Genomic DNA, 22,099 nt, shown 5'->3' on the forward strand with positions numbered 1-22,099 from the left:
GAAGTGTATTTCTGGTGTGCAGCCTATATCTAGTTTAAATGCTAATTATGAGAATAGCTTTAACAAGGCACTTCACGCCTGATTTGAGTCCGAGGGGGTGGGGGAGGACCGAAGCCCATGCATCTTTCTTAGTGTGCAAGTTCACTTTTCTTCTCCAGGGACATCTCAGAAGGGAGGGGGAGGCTGGTGGGCAGATCGCTATGCTTTGCAGGTCGCCTCGAACGCCATCACTGGTGACACTTGGTTCAGAGGAGAACATGCATGCACACCCCACAGTGTAAGGGAGGGGAGAACCGCGGTGAGAAGACAGGCATCAGAGGCTGACCCAGCCCGGGCTACCTCCGTGGAGAGGCTGCAGCTCAGAGGGCCAAGAGCCCAGTCCCCACGGCCGGGGGGAGCTGACCGTCCCTCATCTGTTTTGATAGCTCTGTGTTTTCATAACATTGTTATTGACGGTTTAGGAATTTCGCATCACGAACCCCAGGGATCTCCCAACTACTCTTCCCTTTAGCGGGCATTTGTCCGACATTGTGGGTACCACGAGGCCCAAGTTGAGCAGGAGAGAGCTGTTGCCCGGTTCCTAGCCAGTAACACCTAGGAACGGAGCTCATGTTTTGAGAGATTCTGTTGAGTGAAGGAAAATCCCAGTTCATCCTACCTGATGTGCGTTGGCAGCCGCTAGTCAAAGCGCCATTGATGCGCTTGGTCGGGATGCGGGGAAGAGCGTTTGGTCTTCCACTTAAGAAAGTCTGGATCTTTGGGATCTGTTTATGAACCTGTAGTACTTGCCTCTTCCTATTCCTCCCCCCCTCCTTCCCCTCCCCCTCCCTTTCCCCTGCCCCTCCCCTCCCTTTCCCCTGCCCCTCTCCTCCCTTTCTCCTCCCCTCTCCTCCCTTTCTCCTCCCCTCCCCTTCCCCTCCTCTCCCCTTCCTCTCCCCTCCCCCCTCCCCCTTCTCTCCCCTCCCCCTTCTCTCCCCTCCCCCTTCTCTCCCCTCCCCCCCCTCTCTCTTGCGCACGCACACACTCATGGCCTGAAGTAATCTGACTCACAAACACACAGACAAGACTTCAATCGCAGAAGCCCCATCACATGTTCCCTCAGCGTCCCCGCTGCTTGTTGGCACTCGGAGCGGATGAGCCAGTTTTATTTGGATAGAGGACACCCTGCAGGAACAACTTCAGCGCCACCAAGCCAGGGTGTCTTGGACACTTCGTCCAGGGCTAACGCTGAAGAAACGATGTGTGCAGCGGGGGTGGGGGAGCCGTCACTGGAGGTCTCTCTTTCTCCCCATTTCTCTACAGGTGAACTGTAATGGCTTCACCATCGAAGACGAAGAGCTCTCTCACTTGGGGTCGGCGATATTCCCTGAGTAGGTTGAGTCTGATTTCCTTCCTTTCCCTTTGTACTTACTTAACACAACCCACCTGACTGCGTGTGGCAGACATGAAGCTCCAGCTGAATTAAGACAGCTTTTTAATCTGCCACATTTCAAAATATTTCCCCTGCACTTGAGGATCTGGAGGTGGCAGTTAGCGGAGCGATGGCGGTGACATCCCCCCAGGCCCAGAGCTGTTGCTAAGGAGTGTCAGTGCGCAGGCGAGCAGCCTGTGGCCCCTGGGAAGCACGCTCGCTTCGGGTCCTTGGATCTGGAAATCTCGTTTCTTAGACATTAATTGACGATGCAAGAATTAGCCGTGGATCGGGTGGAGAATATGTGGGCTGGTGCCCAGCTGCCCTTTTTTGGCAAGTGCCAACAGAAAGTGGCAGGGTTTGGAGGCACGCTAAGCTAAGAGAGTGACCTAGAGAGACACGTCAGGGTGTTACCGGGTGTTTCTCTCCTCATGACTTCAGGAATTTGGATGATCCCCGAAAGGTTAGCTAATGTGGGGCTCTTAGTGGCTCTGATGTTAATGGGAACTCCACAAGGATCCCTATGTCGCAGGTGGAGCCAGGGGAGCCTCTGTGCACCCTGAGTTGGTCCACACTGCGGAGGATGCCGCCTCCCCCCCCCTCCCCCCGCACCCGTTCCTGGTGTGTCTGTCTGCTGCCGGCTCAGGCATCGGGAGGATCAGAAGGAAGAGACCCGATCGAGCAGACCCTGATCCCTGCAGCTCTCACCAGAGAGAGGCTCTGGCCTTGGCCCTGAGGCCAAGGTGTGGTTGGTTAGCTGTAAGGACCAGAGTGCCCCTCGGCAGAGGCTGTCAGGCAAGAACAGAGAAACGAACAGTGAGGCTCTGTGAGGACAGCCTGGACACTGGACCGAGCTGACTGCACAGTGGCCTCTGTTTGTGAGTGGCTGAGGGTGTCTGAATTGGGGACCTCTCTGTCTCCGTGTCAGCCAGAAGTGGCAATTCCGGATCCCAGTTACTTGGCTGTCTGTCCTAATGCCCTCCCATCACGTTCAACAGACTGTTCAGAGAGATCCCCTAACACTTCTCCAAGGTGGTTCTAGAAGCCGCCTCTGCTTTGCTCTTAATATGACCTTTGGGAGCTTCGCTTAGCAGACGTCCTGGGGCCTGGTGCCCTGTGCATCCCATGTCAGAAATCTAAGGAGGCTGTAGTTCAGGGCGACATGTTCCTCCCTGGAAACAAGACTAAGGGCTGACTGCCCGCTCCTCCCAGGTGTAAAGCCAGCGCCCACTCCTCCAGCAGGAGGGATAAAGGGAGGGTCACTGGGGCAGTGTGCCTGCAGTGGTCCTGAGGCCCCTTTGCTTTTTTGTATCCTGGGACAAGCAAGAGAAGGGCTCAGGTCTCTCGGGGGTCAGGCAGTGCTGGCCCTCTGAGTGGCATACACAGGACAGCTGTGCCCACAAGAGCCCAAGCCCCAGTTTCTGGGCGTTTTTAATTGGGGAAAAATCCTTTGGGGCTGAAATCACATGAGTGTGTGATTTCAAAGGCGGCATTTCTGAGATCAAGCACTTTCCCCCGTAGTTTAGAAGTTTCTGTTCTCAGAACTCTGACCTTGATATAATCAGAAAGCTCAAAGCACCTGGACTGGGCGAGCCTCTCCTGTCACTGTCCCTAAAAAGCAGACAGTGAGCGGCGGGAGCGGCCTTGTCCCAATTTCCCAGATTTGCAGGTTGAGGTGCTTCTCTGAGCCCTTGGGGGGAGTCCCAGCCCTCCCTGACAAGCAGCTGGCATTTTTCAACATCCAAAGGGAACAGCCCCCTTTTGTCTGGCGCCCGTGTGTACATGGGGGGCAGTCAGCTGCTGTCAGTGTTGTTTGAGTCTGTTCAGCAGAAGGGACATGTAGGCTAGTGGTCGTTTCTCACTTAGAGCTTAGGGATCATGTTTCATATGAGATTTCACACTGGGGCTGAGGGTGAGGCTCACTTGGTAAAGAGCTGGCCTGGCGTGCATGGAGCCCTGGGTTTGGGCTCCAGCACTGCGTAAACTGGGCATGGCGGCGCCATCAAGGACACCCTTGGCTACATAATGAATCCTAGGTCAGCCTGGGCTACGTGAGACCCCGTCTTAAAAAAACAAAAGAAAGTAAGCAACAAACCCCCAAAAGGGTAGGTACTGTTTTAAATGTGCGGAGAGCATCCTCTTGGAGTAGTGTAAGCTGTCTGTCCGTATCCATACTTTTAACCGTCTTACAGAGACTCAGGCCCTCTCACCCACCAAACAGGTAGGCAGCCAGTCACTTCCGCCCCCGGCATTCAGACAACCGTGTTTCCTCTTTTGATTGACAGTGTTGCATTGATGAATCACAGCTGTTGTCCTAATGTCATCGTGACCTACAAAGGGACCGTAGCAGAAGTCAGAGCTGTACAGGAGATCCACCCTGGAGACGAGGTGAGAAGGCCGTTGGGACAGGCAGAGCAGCCACATCCACGTGGCACCACCGTGGTGACTCCTGCCGCTAAACCGTGTTGGTCCCAGGGCCTTCCCTGGGTTATCTGTCAGATTTGGGACCTGGCTTGATGTCCTTTGCTGCCATTTTCTTAGGCCAGACAGAAACAAGAGATAAATTTGAGTTAAACTCTTTATCCCCAAATTCATTGATTTTACTTTGTGTATCTGAATGTTTTGCCTGCATATGTGTGTGTGTGTGTGTGTGTGTGTGTGTGTGTGTGTGTGTGTACCATGTTCATGCCTGTTGAAGCACCTAGATCTGGTGTGATTGCCCTGTCTAGGTTTAGTGTTGGTTGAACTGGTACTTCTGTTTTGAGGGACATATCATTATCAGTGCTAAGGGACAAGAGCTTTGATTTCCCTGGAAGGTTCTCAGCAGTACACAGCTGACATCCAAGCCCCACACGAGGTGGGTGGGCATCCAGTCTGCAGCCAGGGTACTGAGGGTTCTGAGTGGCTGGTGGAGATGAGCCTTAGGCCTCTTCTAAAGGGAAGCAGAATAAAATGCCCAACCCTGGCTTCCATCAACTGGAGAGACAGATGGCCTGTCTTCCTGGATAGGCTGTTAGAGCCTTGAATGGCGCCACTGGGGTGGCCTTTGTCGCCACCTTCTGGACATATCTGTTTGTTGCACTGTCTACCGGTCATGTCAAGGAGTCAGGCCTGGCCCTTGCCACACCTGTGTTGCAGGAACTGGCTGTTGTCTTTCCTTCTTTGTTGGCATGCAATCATGAATTGTCCGTGTGGCAACTTCAGTTTGGAGAAGCCTGTACTTCCGGGATTGTTTGCCCTCAGACAGAAAGAAGCCAATTCTTCCAGGTCCCAGGGATTAGATGGAACCAAGATTGGAAGCCCCAGGCTTGTCCCTTGGGTCAGGGAGGACCAGTGAGGCGCTGGCTGCCACAGCCTCTCGTCCTGTGCTGCTGTCCCTGACTGCCTGGCAGAGGCCATGGACACTGCCACACTGATGGCAGTGCCTGGGTGTGTGGGGCGCAGCCATTGCTGTCACTACGAACAGATGAAGGGAACTAACCCAAGCAGGCCACATGTGGCGGGTACGAAAGACCCCCAGCACAGATTCGCAAACACGCTTAAGATGCCATCAAATCTTTGTGACTTCTTAAGCTTGATACTGTGCTTCTCAGACGTGAGCTATGTCAGTAACCTCATGCTGCCAGCCAAAAGGTCCGGCACACCCAGGAGGGCTGGCCTCCTCCGTAGCAGGCCGCTCTGTAACAGACGAGGCCAGGAGATTGAAGGAGCCCTTCCGTGTTCCCTGGCCACGGGGCCACTCAGCTGCTACTGAGTGAGGCCCAGCCACTTGTATCTTGGAAGCTGTGTCTGCTACCCTGCCCCCGGGTGCTACTCAGAGTCCGCCGCCCCCACCCCCCCCACCCCCACATACAGCTCTCGCTCCATTGCCTGATATCAGTAGGAAAGGTGAACAGACCTGGTGTGTAAGGCCTTGCTCTCCCTGCACATGCCCAGCAGAGACAGCAGTGATGGCCGGGATCCATCCATGTCAGGGTATACAGAGAATTAAATCAGGGCCAGCAGGGACTGCGGGGTCCAGGGCTGAGTCTGAGACCCTTGATGTTTGGTGAAGCAAAGTGAGGGGTCCGTCTGTCCCTGAGTTCCCGGCTTAGGGGCTGAGCCTGTAGACTCTCTCGCCACCCCAAGGACATGGACACAGTTCCACGGCCTCTAAAGAGATCCAGAGTTAAAGTAAGCGCGTGGCTGTCAGTGGCAGCCCTGCTCCCCCCTCTCTCTCCCCCCCCTCTCTCTCTCCCTTTCTCCCTCTCCCTCTCCCTCTCCCTCTCTCCCTCCCTCCCCCCCCCTCTCTCTCTCCCTCCCTCCCTGTCACCCCATGCCAGAGGTTTGCAAAGCCACAGGAGTGGTAGGTACGGCGTTCCCCATCACAGACCTCTCACACTTCACCGTAGGTGTTCACCAGCTACATCGACCTGCTGTATCCAACGGAAGACAGGAACGACCGGTTAAGGGACTCGTATTTCTTTACCTGTGAGTGCCGGGAGTGTACCACCAAGGACAAGGTCAGTTCACTGGTGGGGAGGAAGAGGAGGGTGCGTGCTGGTGCCAGGGTCCCTGCCTCGAGCCCGCTCCAGCCTCTCCCCACACACTTTTAACCAGTGTGACAGAGACCGGCAGAGGGATCCAGGTCGGGGGGGGGGTCTGCTCAACTAGAGAAACACCCCCAGTCTGTCCACTGTGCAGGCGGGAGAAGGACCTATCAGAGTTCTGTTCCCTAGAAAGAAGTGGCGGGCTGGGCTGTGAAGATGGCCCTCAGCAGAGTGCTGCCTCCACAAACACAAGCCCCCGGATTCACTCCCCACAGTGCTCGTAGAAAAGACAGATGAGAGGAAGTAAACCCACCGTGCCAGCGCTGGGGCAGAGAGGGGTGGGGCACAGAGGGGTGGGGCACAGAGGGGTGGGGCACAGAGGGGTGGATCACTGGAGCCCAGCCCAGCCTGCTGGACGAGCTCCAGGCAGGCGAGAGACCCTGCCTCAGAAAACAAAGTGGGGGCTGGTGCTGTTACCTCGGGGTAAACTTGAGGGCCTAAGTTCAAATCCCTGGTCCGTATAAACAGCATACGTCACTATGTGTGACTGTAACCCCAGCACTGGAGGGCATGTGTGTGTGTGTGTGCGTGTGTGTGTGTGTGTGCGTGTGTGTGTGTGTGTGCATGTGTGTGTGTGTGTGTGTGTGTGTGTGTGTGTGTGTGTGTGTGTGTGTGTAGCATGGAGGTAAGATTACTGGGGTGTGCTGCTTGCAGCCCAGCTTCAGGTGCAGGGAAGACCCTGTCTGAAGGGGATAAGGTAGAGACTGAGAGAGCAGGGCACATGAAGTCTTTCTCTGCTCCCCGTGTGCCCAGGCAAGCCACACACAGTCCCCCAACCCCCATATTCAGCAAACACAAAATAAGGTGCATGGTTCCTGAGGAATGGCATCTAAAGCCGACCTCTGGCCTTCCCATGGACAAACAACACAATCAGGCTCAGACTTTTTGAACATGTTGCCAGGATCCACACGGCCCACATTATGGATTTTCAGAGCCAGCCCTGGTCACTGGTGTAGAGTGTAGTCTTCCTTGCCAGCCGCCTGGGCCCTGCCCTGCTGTCTGAACCCCCAGATAACACACAGGACTCTATGTTAATTATGAAGCTGTTGCTTTATAGAACCATTTGCTTGGTTTCTTGCTGGCTATCTCGGACTTAAGTATTTAACCCATAATTGTTAATCTAAGTATTTCTCTTACCGGAGAAAAGGGTCCAGACCTCTTACTCTGGCGGTCTACATGGTGTCTGACTCTGCCTCTCTTTCCCAGAATCCTCCTTGACTCCCAGTCCCACCTATCTTGCTTCCCTATTGGCCAACAGTGCTTTATTCAACAACCAATAAGAGAGACAGATTTACAGAATGGCATTCTCCCATCACACTGGTCTCTCGGGCAGACACAGACCTCTGCCCACGGAAAACACACTTGGGATCCTGCCTCAGGAGGACTGGCCCAAAACACTCAGTTAGGTTTTGTGAAAAGGGAATAGTGTGGGGTTTCTTTTAGACCCAGAACCCGAGCCTCGGCCCCTGTGTGGGAACTAAGGTATGGTTTGAGCAGTTTGCCCTGGAGGGACGCCTCACACTGTGGACATCTCCTCAGGACAAGGCCAAGGTGGAGATCCGGAAACTCAGCAATCCACCACAGGCGGAAGCCGTCCGAGACATGGTCAGATACGCGCGCAACGTCATTGAGGAGTTCCGAAGGGCCAAGCACTACAAATATAACCTTTCTGCGTGTCCCGTCCGGGTGGCAGGGGGTGGTGGGAAGCTGGGGAAAGGGAGGAGGAGGGGAGGGCGGGAGTAAGGTCTGGAATGTGGAAGGAAGAAAGTCTCCTGTGGCTGTGCGTGGGAAGACAGATGGCCTCACAGCAGTGTCAGCCCCACCAGTGCCTTAGGCTAGGAGTACCATGTGGGGAAAGATACCCCCGGAGCAGCCATGTGTGTTAATGTTTTAGTGCCGGTAGGCCCCGGTCACAGGGACACTGAGTAGTGGCCATTGCCACCTAGAGATGAGGAAAGAGCTTCGTGGGCAGCAGGGGCGCTGTTGGTGTCCATGTTCTCACTGTACTGCAGTGTGTTCTTGGGACTTGAACGGAGCTGGGATTTGCATCCAACACAGCAGAATTTAAAACCTCTCCTCCCCTCCCCCCGCCCCCTTTCTCCCTCCCTTTCTTTCTTACCTACCCCAGTATTGGGGGTTGAACGTAAGGCCTTGCATATGTTCTGCCTCTGATCTTCCTTCCTTCCTTTTCTTCCTTCCTTCCTTCCTTCCTTCCTTCCTTCCTTCCTTCCTCCCTCCCTCCCCCCTTCCTTCCTCCCTTCTTCCCTCCCTCCCTTCCTTTCTTTGTGGTTTCTTGAGAACCGTGCAGGACAGTGGGCTGGACAATAGTTGCAGTGTTACCTGAAGTCTCTTTTCGACATCTTTTCATGGTGTGGTCTAGACTAACAGTGCCTTCCACAGCCCAGGCAGGCTTTGAACCTGCGCTCCTCGTGAACAGCTGAGGTGGTGGCCTGCATCTACCAGGCCCATGGGACACATTGTTTTCTAACATTGGAAACCTCTCGCGAGGCAAGCTTGGGGTCGTTTCCTATGCTTGGGAATCGGTTCCGTGGGGCATGGCTTTCTAAACTGCGCAGGCTCACAGCCCGCGTGAGACTGAATTTCCACAGAAGACAAGACGGAGGACTCCATCCTCACTGCGGGCCTGTGCTGAGGCGCTAGCATTTGCTTACCCAATAGGCCTTGGGGTCTTCCATTTCTGCAAGGAAATTGTAATTGCCTTTAATTCTGTTTACCCTTCTGTAATTTACTCTTCCCAGAGGTGAGGAGTGGGTGGAGGGGGAAGAAATAACCCTGCCTGCCCCGCCTGGGGTGCCCCGCCCCGCCTGGGGTGCCCCGCCCCGCCTGGGGTGCCCCGCCCCGCCTGGGATACCGTCATTTCCTTGACCTTCAGCACCCCCTAGCGAGCTGCTGGAGATCTGTGAACTTAGCCAGGAGAAGATGAGCTCCGTGTTTGAGGACAGCAATGTGTACATGTTGCACATGATGTACCAGGCCATGGGCGTCTGCCTGTACATGCAGGACTGGGAGGGAGCCCTGAAATACGGGCAGAAGATCATCAAGCCTTACAGGTGGGTACGGGTGGAGCCGGGCGGCTCGGAATGAGCGCGGCTGCTGTGCCGTTCCTGCCCCGTGGCTGGAGAGTCTTGCCTAGAATAGGTACTGCTTCTTGGTACCCACGTCTGGGTGTAGGTCTGAGGCTTTGTCCCACTGAGTCAGCCCCCTCCATCCTCCCAAGGAGCTCCCTCGGGAAGCAGGGTGGCCCGGGTTACCCACAGAAGTTCATCCAGGCTGGAGTTAGGAAGCCAGTGCCCACCCGCCTGCCTCGTCTGTGTGACTTGGTGAGTGGACCAGGTGGGAGGTGCGGTGTCCCACAAGCCTCCCCCACTACTCATGCACGCTGAAGACCTCTAGGGCCACTGGGCTGGGTGTGGTTACAGGGGTCTCCTCCTCAGAATCAAATAAAACAAGAGGGGATTCCAACCTGTAGAGACAATGACTTGGAGAAGAAACGGCCCACCCTAGACAGTAACCAGACATTAATGTGGGAAACAGGAAGCCATAGCATTGTCACCTGCCTCTGGCCAGCCACTCCAAGGCCAAGGCCCCATCATGGGCAGAGGGCCCTCCCCCGAGGGCTGTGCATTAGGCATTGCTGTGGAGCAGTGTAAACATTAGACCTGAAGTTCCCTTCCCCAGAGTATGCTCCAGAAGCCCCAGCTCTAAAACTGAGGACTGGAAACTTGTGCCCCAATCCCTGCCATCCACTTACCACTGTGCCCTGGATCACCAGCAGGGGGAGCCAGTGAGGAAGCCTGCTCCTGGAATGAGCTAAATAGGAGACCTCTGACCTTGCCCCTGCTCTTGGAGGGATGAGGAGGTTCTCTGGTCTCAAACCTTCCTCTGAGAGAGGGACACGGGCAGATAGCATCCCAGCCCAGTAGCCATTGGCCCCTCGCCAGCTTGGGGGCCGGGGAGTGCGGCAGACCCAAGGCTTCTTGGGCAGCTTGCCTCCCCCTGCCTGAGAATTCAGCTCACCACGGACAAAGTAGAGCAGACTTCCTGCAGCAGGGCATCTTCCACACTTGCTCAGACACTGGCTCACAGCTATACCAGGGAACAGAGCCCTTACGAAATGGCTCTTTCGTAAGCGTACTTCAAGCAGACCTGAGGTCAAACCCGAGACACGACCTTCTGCTAGAGGAGAGAGAGATGAAGAAGTCAGAGGTGTTCTGGCTTCTGAGGGCTTAGGGTATAGCAGACAGTTGGGTTTTTCAGGTACTGTGTGTTTATGCACATGAGTGTGAGCATGCCTGTGTGTGTGTGTGAGTGAGTGTGTGTGTGGAGTGTGTGGCCTGTCTGTCTGATGGGAGGGAAGAGGCTGGTTACTGCCCATGTGAAAGCAGTATTTGACATTTCCCCAGTGCCTTGGACTGGGTGTAACTGAAATAGGAAAGACAGTGTGTGTCTGATGTGCAGACTGGAGAGTGCTTACAGTGTGTCTGATGGTGCAGACTGGAGAGTGCTTACAGTGTGTTTCTGATGGTGCAGACTGGAGAGTGCTTACAGTGTGTGTCTGATGGTGCAGACTGGAGAGTACTTACAGTGTGTGTCTGATGGTGCAGACTGGAGAGTGCTTACAGTGTGTGTCTGATGGTGCAGACTGGAGAGTACTTACAGTGTGTCTCTGATGGTGCAGACTGGAGAGTACTTACAGTGTGTGTCTGATGGTGCAGACTGGAGAGTACTTACAGTTGTGTCTGATGGTGCAGACTGGAGAGTACTTACAGTGTGTGTGTCTGATGTGCAGACTGGAGAGTACTTACAGTGTGTCTCTGCTGGTGCAGACTGGAGAGTACTTACAGTGTGTGTCTCTGATGGTGCAGACTGGAGAGTACTTACAGTGTGTCTCTGATGGTGCAGACTGGAGAGTGCTTACAGTGTGTGTCTGATGGTGCAGACTGGAGAGTACTTACAGTGTGTGTCTGATGGTGCAGACTGGAGAGTGCTTACAGTGTGTGTCTGATGGTGCAGACTGGAGAGTACTTACAGTGTGTCTCTGATGGTGCAGACTGGAGAGTACTTACAGTGTGTGTGTCTGATGGTGCAGACTGGAGAGTGCTTACAGTTGTGTCTGATGGTGCAGACTGGAGAGTACTTACAGTGTGTGTGTCTGATGTGCAGACTGGAGAGTACTTACAGTGTGTCTCTGATGGTGCAGACTGGAGAGTACTTACAGTGTGTCTCTGATGGTGCAGACTGGAGAGTACTTATGGTGTCTCTGCTGGTGCAGACTGGAGAGTACTTACAGTGTGTGTGTCTGATGGTGCAGACTGGAGAGTGCTTACAGTGTGTGTGTCTGATGGTGCAGACTGGAGAGTACTTACAGTGTGTGTCTGATGGTGCAGACTGGAGAGTACTTACAGTGTGTCTCTGATGGTGCAGACTGGAGAGTACTTACAGTGTGTCTCTGATGGTGCAGACTGGAGAGTACTTATGGTGTCTCTGCTGGTGCAGACTGGAGAGTACTTACAGTGTGTGTGTCTGATGGTGCAGACTGGAGAGTGCTTACAGTGTGTGTCTGATGGTGCAGACTGGAGAGTACTTACAGTGTGTGTGTCTGATGTGCAGACTGGAGAGTACTTACAGTGTGTCTCTGATGGTGCAGACTGGAGAGTACTTACAGTGTGTCTCTGATGGTGCAGACTGGAGAGTACTTATGGTGTCTCTGCTGGTGCAGACTGGAGAGTACTTACAGTGTGTGTGTCTGATGGTGCAGACTGGAGAGTGCTTACAGTGTGTGTGTCTGATGGTGCAGACTGGAGAGTACTTACAGTGTGTGTCTGATGGTGCAGACTGGAGAGTACTTACAGTGTGTGTCTGATGGTGCAGACTGGAGAGTACTTACAGTGTGTCTCTGATGGTGCAGACTGGAGAGTACTTACAGTGTGTGTCTCTGATGGTGCAGACTGGAGAGTACTTACAGTGTGTCTGATGGTGCAGACTGGAGAGTACTTACAGTGTGTGTGTCTGATGGTGCAGACTGGAGAGTGCTTACAGTGTGTGTCTGATGGTGCAGACTGGAGAGTACTTACAGTGTGTGTGTCTGATGTGCAGACTGGAGAGTACTTACAGTGTGTCTCTGATGGTGCAGACTGGAGAGTACTTACAGTGTGTGTGTCTGATGGTGCAGACTGGAGAGTGCTTACAGTGTGTGTCTGATGGTGCAGACTGGAGAGTACTTACAGTGTGTCTGATGGTGCAGACTGGAGAGTACTTACAGTGTGTCTCTGATGGTGCAGACTGGAGAGTACAGTGTGTTTCTGATGGTGCAGACTGGAGAGTACTTACAGTGTGTCTGATGTGCAGACTGGAGAGTACTTACAGTGTGTCTCTGATGGTGCAGACTGGAGAGTACTTACAGTGTGTCTGATGGTGCAGACTGGAGAGTACTTACAGTGTGTGTCTGATGGTGCAGACTGGAGAGTACTTACAGTGTGTCTCTGATGGTGCAGACTGGAGAGTACTTACAGTGTGTGTGTCTGATGGTGCAGACTGGAGAGTACTTACAGTGTGTCTGATGGTGCAGACTGGAGAGTACTTACAGTGTGTGTGTCTGATGGTGCAGACTGGAGAGTACTTACAGTGTGTGTCTGATGGTGCAGACTGGAGAGTACTTACAGTGTGTGTCTGATGGTACAGACTGGAGAGTACTTATGGTGTCTCTGCTGGTGCAGACTGGAGAGTACTTACAGTGTGTGTCTGATGGTACAGACTGGAGAGTACTTACAGTGTGTGTCTGATGGTGCAGACTGGAGAGTACTTACAGTGTGTGTCTGATGGTGCAGACTGGAGAGTACTTACAGTGTGTCTGATGGTGCAGACTGGAGAGTACTTACAGTGTGTCTCTGATGGTGCAGACTGGAGAGTACTTACAGTGTGTGTCTGGTGGTGCAGACTGGAGAGTACTTACAGTGTGTGTCTCTGATGTGCAGACTGGCCATCCCCACACTTGGCCCAGGCCCTGGTGAACTCCGGGGGAGTCTGGCTGCTGTGGAGAGTTGGACAGCCTCTGTTGTGGTGACCCTTTGTCCTTCCTTTCCAGTAAGCACTACCCCGTGTACTCCCTGAACGTGGCCTCCATGTGGCTGAAGCTGGGCAGACTGTACATGGGCCTGGAGAACAGGGCTGCTGGCCAGAAGGCCCTGAGGAAGGTATGTGCAGCCCCAGGCTGGGGCAGGCGGGAGTCTGCTTTGTGCCCTCATGCGCCCTCGTGCCGGGCGAGGCCAGTGGCCGCAGGAGTTGAGGGGGGACCAGCTTCAGGGTGCCCTCTGGCCGTGGCATTCTGAGTGCTTTCCACAGGTGGCGGTGGGAAATGATGCTAAGCCTGAACTTGGTCCAACCCAGGCCCTTCAGGCAAGGGGGCTGAGCTGGGGGAGCTGGGCGGGGGGGGGGGGGGGTTGATGGGGTGTGGGGGGTTCTCCACTTGCCTGCTTCCAATGCCGGGGCTGGATCTGGAGAATCACTCAGTGTCAGGCTGTTGCCCGGGCAGTGAACTTAACTGTGATCTCTACTCATGGAAGCCAGTCACACAAGGGCTTCCCTTAGAGCAATGAGGTAGAGTTTCCCATGGGGAGGGCTCAAGAGGAGTCTAGGGTACACGGTGGTCCTTCAAGTAGGACCCTTGAAGCTGGGAGCTGTACCCTCGCCAGCCATGCTGGGACTAAAATACTTGTGCATAAGGCGCAGGGACCCAGGCATGTGCCACCAGTGTGTGTGTATGTGTGTGTGTATGTGTATCACACGCATGCACACGTACAGGCATGCACACATGTGTGCATACATGCATGTACAGTGTACTTACAAATACGGAGACCTTAAGACAGCCTTGGGTGTACTTCCTCAGTCCACATTGTTGGCAGAGTCTCTCGATGACTGGAAGTCACCGATTAGGGCAGGCTGCTCTGCCATTGAGTTCCCGGGATCCTCCCATCACCGCCAGTGCTGGGGTTATAAGCACGTGCCACCATGCTTAGCTTCCTTTCGTGGGCCTGGGCCCAAGAGTGGGGTCTGTGCTTGGGGCCGCACTTTGCCTTCTGAACTGTCACCCCAGCCCTGTTGTCTGTATTCAGAGCCCCTGATGGGAGCTGTGTCACCTTCCCGAGAGATAGAATCTGTTTTACATGGATGTCGGCAGCACAAGGTGACATCCGAGTTGGTCTGTTGACTCTCTTTGAGAGACTTTGTATAAATGCTGCAGCCGCAGACTAACCCGGTCTCCCACATTTCCCAAAGCACCTGTGGAGTCAGGGTCTGGGTAGGATGAAGCGTGAGGTGTTGTGTGATTTTTCTGTTGGTGTCATGTCCATTGTCTCAGTGACACCAGGGAAGTGTACCTAGTTAGGTCACCGTTGGAAAACATCAGCGAGTCTAAAATGTCTGGAATGGTAGGTTAGAAGCATGGTGAGAGATGAGGCCCTCTAGGTCTCCTCCTGGGCGTTTGCAGGGTGAGGAGGAGGGTGGAGGAGAGGATGAGGTGAGGCTGAGAGAGGTGGCCTGCGTGCTGTGTCCTGAAGCACTGACGCGCAGCATGGGCTCCTGCTGAGCTGGGTGCGGTGGGCTAGCATTGCGCCTGCCCTCATCTGCCCCATGCCTTGCTGACTTCTAGGCCATTGCCATCATGGAAGTAGCTCACGGTAAGGACCATCCCTACATCTCCGAGATCAAGCAGGAGATCGAGAGCCACTGACTGCGCACCACAACTTTCCTTCGGAGACCTCATAGGACCGGGAGTGTTTCCAGCCTTGCGGGCCACCCCAGCCTTCTGCAAAGCCTCGCCCATGCCGCCTGCGTTTTCAGGGTCCTGCTCAGCTCTGACCCTGAAGTCATCTCCAGTGCTTTCCTCTTCTTCTAAGGGCCATGGCATGGCTTCATGTAATACAGATTTGGGGCAGATCGAGCTTTTAAAATGCAATTGTTTTTCCTCCGTGCCTGTTGGAATGTTCTGCATAGAATTGAATGAGGAAGGAATAAACGAGCCAGTCCTGGAAGTGTTGGTTTTCTAGCATCTGTGAGGACACGCTCTGTCTATGTGCGTGTGTGCGTGCGTGCGTGCGTGCGTGCGTGCGTGCGTGTGTGCCTGCATACAGACACGCAGAACTCCTTCATCAGTCCCTGAGCCCAGCTCTCTGCCCAGGAGTGGGGTTAGCCGTCTTCTTTGGTCTGCAGTTACTCTCACAGAACTGAGACTCTAGAGGAAGGCAGCAGGCAGGAGGGAAGGTGCCAGGAGCAGTCCGCTGGCCTGGGTGCCCCTCCCTGGCAGGAGGACTTGGCCTCTTGCAGCAAGGTTCTCTTTGGCATCTCTTCTGGAGATGCTTAGCGATGCCGCATCTTCCTGCCGTTTCCCCTCCCGTTCCGTGGACTTTCCCTGTGCGTTCCTCTCCTGGTTTGGAAAGGCTCCAGGGTAAGCTTGAGAAGGAAAAACTAACTCCCTACCAACCATGTGCTGTGAGCAAACACTGGTCTCTGCCCCCACGCCAACAGGAGTGTAGCCCTTGCCAGCCCGTCACTTGGACCACGGCAGCCCGGACTGCACCTCCGAGGGCAGGGATGATACCCTAGCGAAGTCTCTGAACCCCAGAGAGGAGTTTCCCCACTAGATGACAAGTAAAACTTACTGGAGGTACCCTCTGGTGTCTGTCACAGTCACCATTGGCCTGAATGACTGGCTGCAGGAACAGTGTGCCCCCCCCTCCTACATACTGTGTTTGTTCCACAGTGAAGACATCAGAGACTAAGCAAAAGGAACACAGAAGGCAGTTTCCTAGAAATCTTTGCCTACAAAACTGCTTTTGCGTGTGTGTGTGTGTGTGGTGTGGTTTTTCAAGACAGGGTTTCTCTCTGTGTAGTCCTGGCTGTCCTAGAACTTGCTCTGTAGACCAGGCTGGCCTTGAACTCACAGATCCACCTGCCTCTGTCTCTGGATTAAAAGCATGTGGCACCACCAGCACCCAGCCCCAAACTAATCTTGAAGTAGGAGAGACAACAGGGAAAGTGGTAGCGGTGTGAGCACGAGGACCTCAGTTCAGTCCCCAGAACCCATGCAACAAAGCAGGGCTTGGTGGCACATATGTGTAATTCCAGTACCAAGACAAGGTACGCCCGGGCTTGCTCAAATCAGAAGTCCCAGGCCAGTGAGAGACCCTGTTCAAAAACGAGGTAAATGCTCCTGAGGAATGAATGACACCCAAGGCTGGCATTTGGTCTCCATGAGCATGAATGCACATGTGACTGCACACACATACATACATGCTCCCACACATGCACATATATACAAAGTAAGGAAAGCCAGTATATTCAAACAGTGAGGGATGTGTTACGAAAAGACTTGTGTTTTCTCTGAAAACAATCAAAACAAAACAAAGTTTATTGCATGTAGAAATCAATAGATATTTTTTACAAAACAAAGTTAGAATAAAGATCTCACATTTGTAAAGGCACATAGGAAACATTTTATAGCAATGACAAGGACAGAGACAACATCCTCTAGGACTAATATCTAATAAGATTCGTAAAAACAGGAAACAGTGCAAAAAAAAATACTGTCAAGAATCAGCTCCCTACACCTCAGAACCGTGTGAGCGGCTGGTAAGCAGGAGCTTATTAACTGACATAAACAGCTCGCGGGACAGCGTGCACATCTTTACTGAAGACCTCTACTGTTGTCACAATGGCAGGGGAGTCTGCCTGGACAGTGACTGTCATTATCGGGAACTCAAAGGAATGTCCTCATGTCTTCTCTGTCATTCCCTGGCTACCATCTCCACTGAGGAATAAGTGGCTGCTAGGGACAGGCTGCTGAGCCCCCACCCGGAATGCATTTTTTTACAGCTCACAACATAGTGGATGCTAGCTGGTGCCCAGGCCAGCCCTGGAAAGCCAACCACATCTGAAGCACTGGAGTCAAGCCACAGTGGAGGGAGCTAGGCTTCGGTGGGCTGACCCAAGAGCCCTGAAGCAAGCTGTTTTCTCAGCTGGTGGGCGGGGGTGTCTATACATCATTTCAAAATAAAATCTGTAAATGTCAGTTATTTTGAAGGAAACCGAAATTTACAACATTTGGCAGAACACACACCAAAAAAAGCATCAAAATACTGAATGAAGGAGAGACACTAGTCTAGTGAAACAAACTAGCTTGTTCTACGTGTAAGGAGTCACAAAAGGTTACACTTTCAATAGTCATCTGCGTATGTAAACCTCCCCCCCCACAGGTCAGCTGACCACTGAGGGCTGAAGGGCATACATGGGAAATCATCTCTGATGAGCAGTGAGCTCCTGTCTGAATAGATACGGTTAAAGAATTTTAGGGCTCCCAGTAGTGGCAAGGAACTGCAAAGGAAATTGCCATAAAATTTTACAGGGTTTCAGTCTAAATAAAATGGCTCCGAGGGGCACTTTTCAGTTCAATGCCAAAGGTATTTATTAGCTAACACTGTCGCTGGGGGAGGCATGGTGGCCCCAGAGAAATGCCAAGAACACCAGGTGCCTGAACCACCTGGCTAAACTTGAAGCGGCATTCCTGAGGCCTGAGCAAGGGGTTCCCATCGGAAGGCAAGGAAAAACCCAATCTGAAAGGCTGGCGTCTCTCCTCCCTATCCCCCACCCCAGAGTCGGATCCTGGAGGGAGAGGCTGGAGAACCATTAAACAAGGCAGAGGGGCTGAACTTGTCATAGACTAGCTGTCAACCACAGCACATACGGTGGGGTTCCTGGGAAGCCCTTAGGTGCATCTGCCCCACCAGGTGGCAGTTAGCAGGGAGACTGAGAAAGCACACAGCCAGCAGGCCAGGAACAGGTTAGACCATAGGTTAGACCAAGCAGCACTGTCACCCAAAAGCCTGTGGAGGGCGCCTCAAATGGAGTCCTGCTGCCATCTTAAATAGTCCTGATATCAGTCTTCTTTTCTGTCTCCTGGCAGTGGGGGACAGTCACTAAGGGGGACAGGATGTAGCCAGGCAGGACGTGTAGGCGGGGCAACCAGAGCAGGAGAATGCTGGGAAGAGGAACTCAGAGAATGAGTCACCAGAGAGAAGCCACGTAGCTGTCAAGGAAGCAAGAGGCTCGGGTATCACTGGTAAGCCAAGACCACGTGGAGACACACAGATTAGTAGAAACGGGGTAATAATTAAGAGAGAGCTAGCCAGTAAGAAGCCTGAGCCACTGGCCAAGCACTTTATAATTAATATAAGCCTCTATGTGTTCACTTGGGACTAAACAGCCGCAGGGCTGGGAGGGACAGAAACTTCCGTCTACACAGCTCCCCTAGAGTAACTGACATCTGGACAAGCCATTTGGTTTGGCAGCTTGTGGCCGAGCACAGCCGCCTCTCTCCCCAGACATGTGGATACTACTTTCTACAGATGTATCAGGAGAGGTGGCCTGCCGCCCGAAGGCTTAGACGCTGAGGTGAAGGCCAGGGCCATTCTACTTCTGCTCCCAGAGAGCAACCCCACAGGGCTTACTGTGACTTACTCCACTCTCCAGAGCCAGTGAGTCCCTGGCTCACCAGAGGATGTGCAGTTCCGGCGGAAAGACCCAAATCTCTCTGCTAGAAGCTGAGTGAGCTGGAGTGCCACTCGAGAAGAGAAGACGCTACATGAGAGCCTGATGGCAGCCTGACAAGACCATGGCAAGGAACAGCGGCAGCAGAATCTCTGGTAAAATGGGGACGCCGGGAGCCCAACGGCAGTGACTTGGCACTCTGCGGACAGAGTCGTTCCCAATACTGAGAACAACACGATAAATTATTACCAATGGGGGCTAGGGCTAATCATGTCCCTCGAGTTTATCTGACAATGTCCTGGTATTCTCGCCCTCCCCGCCTCGAGTAACTGGCACATCTTCCCCCGCCAAAATTTGTTCTCTCCGTTAGTCTTGCCATTAGAAATGGGACAGACTGGAAGACACAGGGTGCTTGTGGCCTAAGAACATGTTTGGGACCCATTGATGATGGGTCCAGAGGATGTGCAGTCAGAGGATACAGATCAGTAGGCTAGTGCTTCAAGAAAGTGTTCGAAGACCCCACAGCAGCGTGTCTGTCGACCCAGCCTATCAGCATGCAGAGACAGCCCCCAGCCCTAGGAGATGCAAGGCCACCATGCCAAGGTAGCCACATCACGAAGAACCAGGTCTGTGTCACAAGCTCTTAGTTGAAGAAAAGATGACGCCCGCTATTAGATCCTTAATGAACTGGGAAGAAATAAATGGTACGCATCCCATCAATCCAGAAAGTTCCCTCCATTCCTGGAAACTCAACACGGGGCAGTCTACAGTAAACTAGAAAAGACAGGAAAATGCTGCTAACCTCCTCTGCCCACAGGAGGTAGTAACTGAAAGGAAAAGCTGAGAGAGGCCAAGGGAAAGGCTCGCTTAGGAGTTGGTGGCTGTGTGCCACAAGGCCCAGATCCTAAAACTAAAAAGACGCTCTGTCCAGGCCAGTGGAGGTGGCTGCGAGAGCCTAGGACTCAGGAAGAGAAAAAAAAAAAAAAGACAGCTTCCTCCCAACTGAAGAGTGGCAAGCAGGCCCTTTCTCATAACAGTAAACGTCTCCCAGAGCAAGTGCATTAAATCACAGCGTGCAGGATACACTCCCCGTGAGATGCCCTCGCCCTCCCTAGTAGCTGCAGCACCTCCGAGTAGAGGAACCCACTTCTCCTCACCTCAACAAAGCAGCCGAGAGGCCTACCTACCACTGTTCTCACACCTCCCTCCTGGGGAGGGAGCCTGTTCAGATGTGCAGCTCCCTGCGGTTCCCGGAATCACCTCAGAGTCCCACCAGACCAGCCCGACCCTCCTGGGCTTCACCACCAGCCCATCTCACCCTGAGTCAGCCAGGACGCAGAGGCCCCTGAACAAGGACAAGGGTGGCCATACGCGAATGAGCGTGAGCCAGAGACACAACTCCACAACGGGAGAACCTCAAGGGGCGGGGGGGAGCCGTCCACTGCTCTGCAGTGAGTCGGGATGTCTTTCTGGCTCCTGTTTTAATTTTCTCCCCCTTCAAATCCAGACTGCAGCAGTGGGCTCGGACGGCTCCTGCTTCAACCCCAACACATTGTCAGGAAACTGTTCCAAAGCCCTGACTAGATCACTAATTTAATACGCTGCTGCTTCAAGGCTTACTCCTTGGCTGGCTTCCCAGGTAGGAAGCATCTCTCGGCGATTATTATGCAGATGCCACTGAAAGGGCTTCAAATGCCCGCTGATAATTTACCCGTGGATCTATGAGGGCTTCCTGGGGATGGGAAAAAGGAATTTGGAATGTATTGAAGAACCAGAAGCAACAGTGTTTAGGAAGGAAATACGCGCCCAGGACACTTAAATGCTTCCCTTTGGGTTTTCACCGTGTGTTGGCTAGGAAGCTGGGTATCAGACCAATGTCTTCCCTGTACCTTGTTCTGTTAGCGCAGGACAGAAACAGCCCCTGAGTGATATGAGTTCAAAAGGGCATCACCCTATATCCTCACTGCTCTCGTGAGATGTTCTAACACAGCAAGGCTGAGAGACAGCGGATGGGTACCAACATTCTTCATCATATAACGAAACTGTAAGTGGGACCCACTGTTAGAACCCTGGAAGGAAAACACCTCCAAAGGACGTTAAATACCCCCTCCACACACACAACGGGCTCTTCCATTTCCCCCCAGAATATCTATCAGAACCCAAGCCACTGTGCCAGGTCTACAAGGCTCTTACTCACTTACGCCCCTTGACTCATTCTGCACTGTGGGAGGGAGGGCAGAAGTGTCTCCCCCAGATTCTGAACCCCCAGATACCACATGAATATCAGCATCAGCACCGCCCTGGCCCAGAGGGAAGACAGCTCGGCTCATTTTCCAGAGAAGCTCAAGGGGCGTCTGCTGTCAAAGGCATCTCTACTAGTGTGTGGGGACAGAAGCCACCAGAGCACACTCTTTCTGGTTGGTCTCCAGCTCAGGATAAATAAAAGGAAGCAGCTATAACTGTGTAGGAAGACGTGACACACTCAGTCCCACAACCTCACAATTATACTCGGGAAGGAGACGTGGGAAGGAAACTGCCCTTCAGAGTGAGGGTAGCTATTACCATCATTGGCCAGATGTTGCAAAAGACACTCTCAGCATTCATGACAAGGGGCAAGTGTGGCCTGTGTGTGTGTGTGTGTGTGTGGTACATGCCTGAAATCCCAACGGCTGGGAAACACAGATGGGACCCACCAAGTCCAAGGTCAGCCTGGGACCCTGCCTCAAGATTGCAACAAAGAAGTTCCCAAGTGGAATCAACTCAGTCCTTGTTAGCCAGCGAGTGGGGCCTGGGTGTGAGCCTCCCAGCCAGGGCCTGCTACAAAGTGCCAGACAGCTCCCAGATGTGAACTTCCTTAAACCATTTGCCTTATGACCCTTCTAAGAACTCAGCGATGGATAGGAAAATGGAACACACCCAAACCTCATCCTCTAAATCCTCATCTGCCACACTCAACATCGGTTGGTTAAGAATCCACACCAAGGCCCAACCCAACACCATTTCCACCCTGGTCTATTATCTTCTCTCTCAATTAGGCACGGGGCTGAGCTGTGCAGATGGCCTGGCCCTGGGCCACCAGATGAGGGTGCTGGGGCACCCAAGACAAAGTCCCATCACCATATCTGACTTCTAGACCAGAGCAAGCGGTGAGCAACAGAACCAGCAGCCATAGCTCTTTACCAAAGACAACGCCACCAGCCTTAAAGGCACAGTGCTTTCCGGCAGGGCCCACCCTTCACCCCAGGCTTAGGGAGAGAGATGCTGAGAGCAGGGCAGTAAAGGGGAGGGGAGCAGCTATCCAGCTGGGCACATGGATCCAGTGTTTAAGGGGAAACCAGCAAGGACCTTCCTCCTCGGCTGGCTCTCATCCTTCCGGGTGAGAACGACTTCTTTTCTCTTGCCACCTGTGACTGGGGCATTACCAACTCGTCTGCAACTTCACTAGAGATGCGTTCCCTTATGCCTCTGTGCCTATAAGGTCCCCTGGCGTCACTACCTTCCCTCCCGGAGGCTTACATGCAGATCAGTCAACATGTGG

The 22,099-nt window shown here is 53.4% G+C and overlaps 1 protein-coding gene across 1 annotated transcript in view; it reads left to right on the top strand.

The window, feature by feature from the left end:
* Smyd2 (SET and MYND domain containing 2) overlaps positions 1-15,050 on the top strand; it is a 41,562-nt gene extending 26,512 nt beyond the window's left edge. The window contains exons 6-12 of the mRNA XM_040737744.1: positions 1,303-1,370; positions 3,697-3,799; positions 5,803-5,913; positions 7,540-7,660; positions 8,897-9,071; positions 13,106-13,214; positions 14,669-15,050. Coding sequence (XP_040593678.1) covers positions 1,303-1,370; positions 3,697-3,799; positions 5,803-5,913; positions 7,540-7,660; positions 8,897-9,071; positions 13,106-13,214; positions 14,669-14,749 — 768 coding nt within the window. The 3' untranslated portion in view covers positions 14,750-15,050. The remainder of the gene's footprint in view (positions 1-1,302; positions 1,371-3,696; positions 3,800-5,802; positions 5,914-7,539; positions 7,661-8,896; positions 9,072-13,105; positions 13,215-14,668) is intronic.
* The last annotated feature ends 7,049 nt before the right edge of the window (positions 15,051-22,099 follow it).

The sequence above is a fragment of the Mesocricetus auratus genome, unplaced genomic scaffold, assembly GCF_017639785.1.
Source record: "Mesocricetus auratus isolate SY011 unplaced genomic scaffold, BCM_Maur_2.0 Super-Scaffold_100676, whole genome shotgun sequence".
Taxonomy (NCBI): Eukaryota; Metazoa; Chordata; class Mammalia; order Rodentia; family Cricetidae; genus Mesocricetus; species Mesocricetus auratus.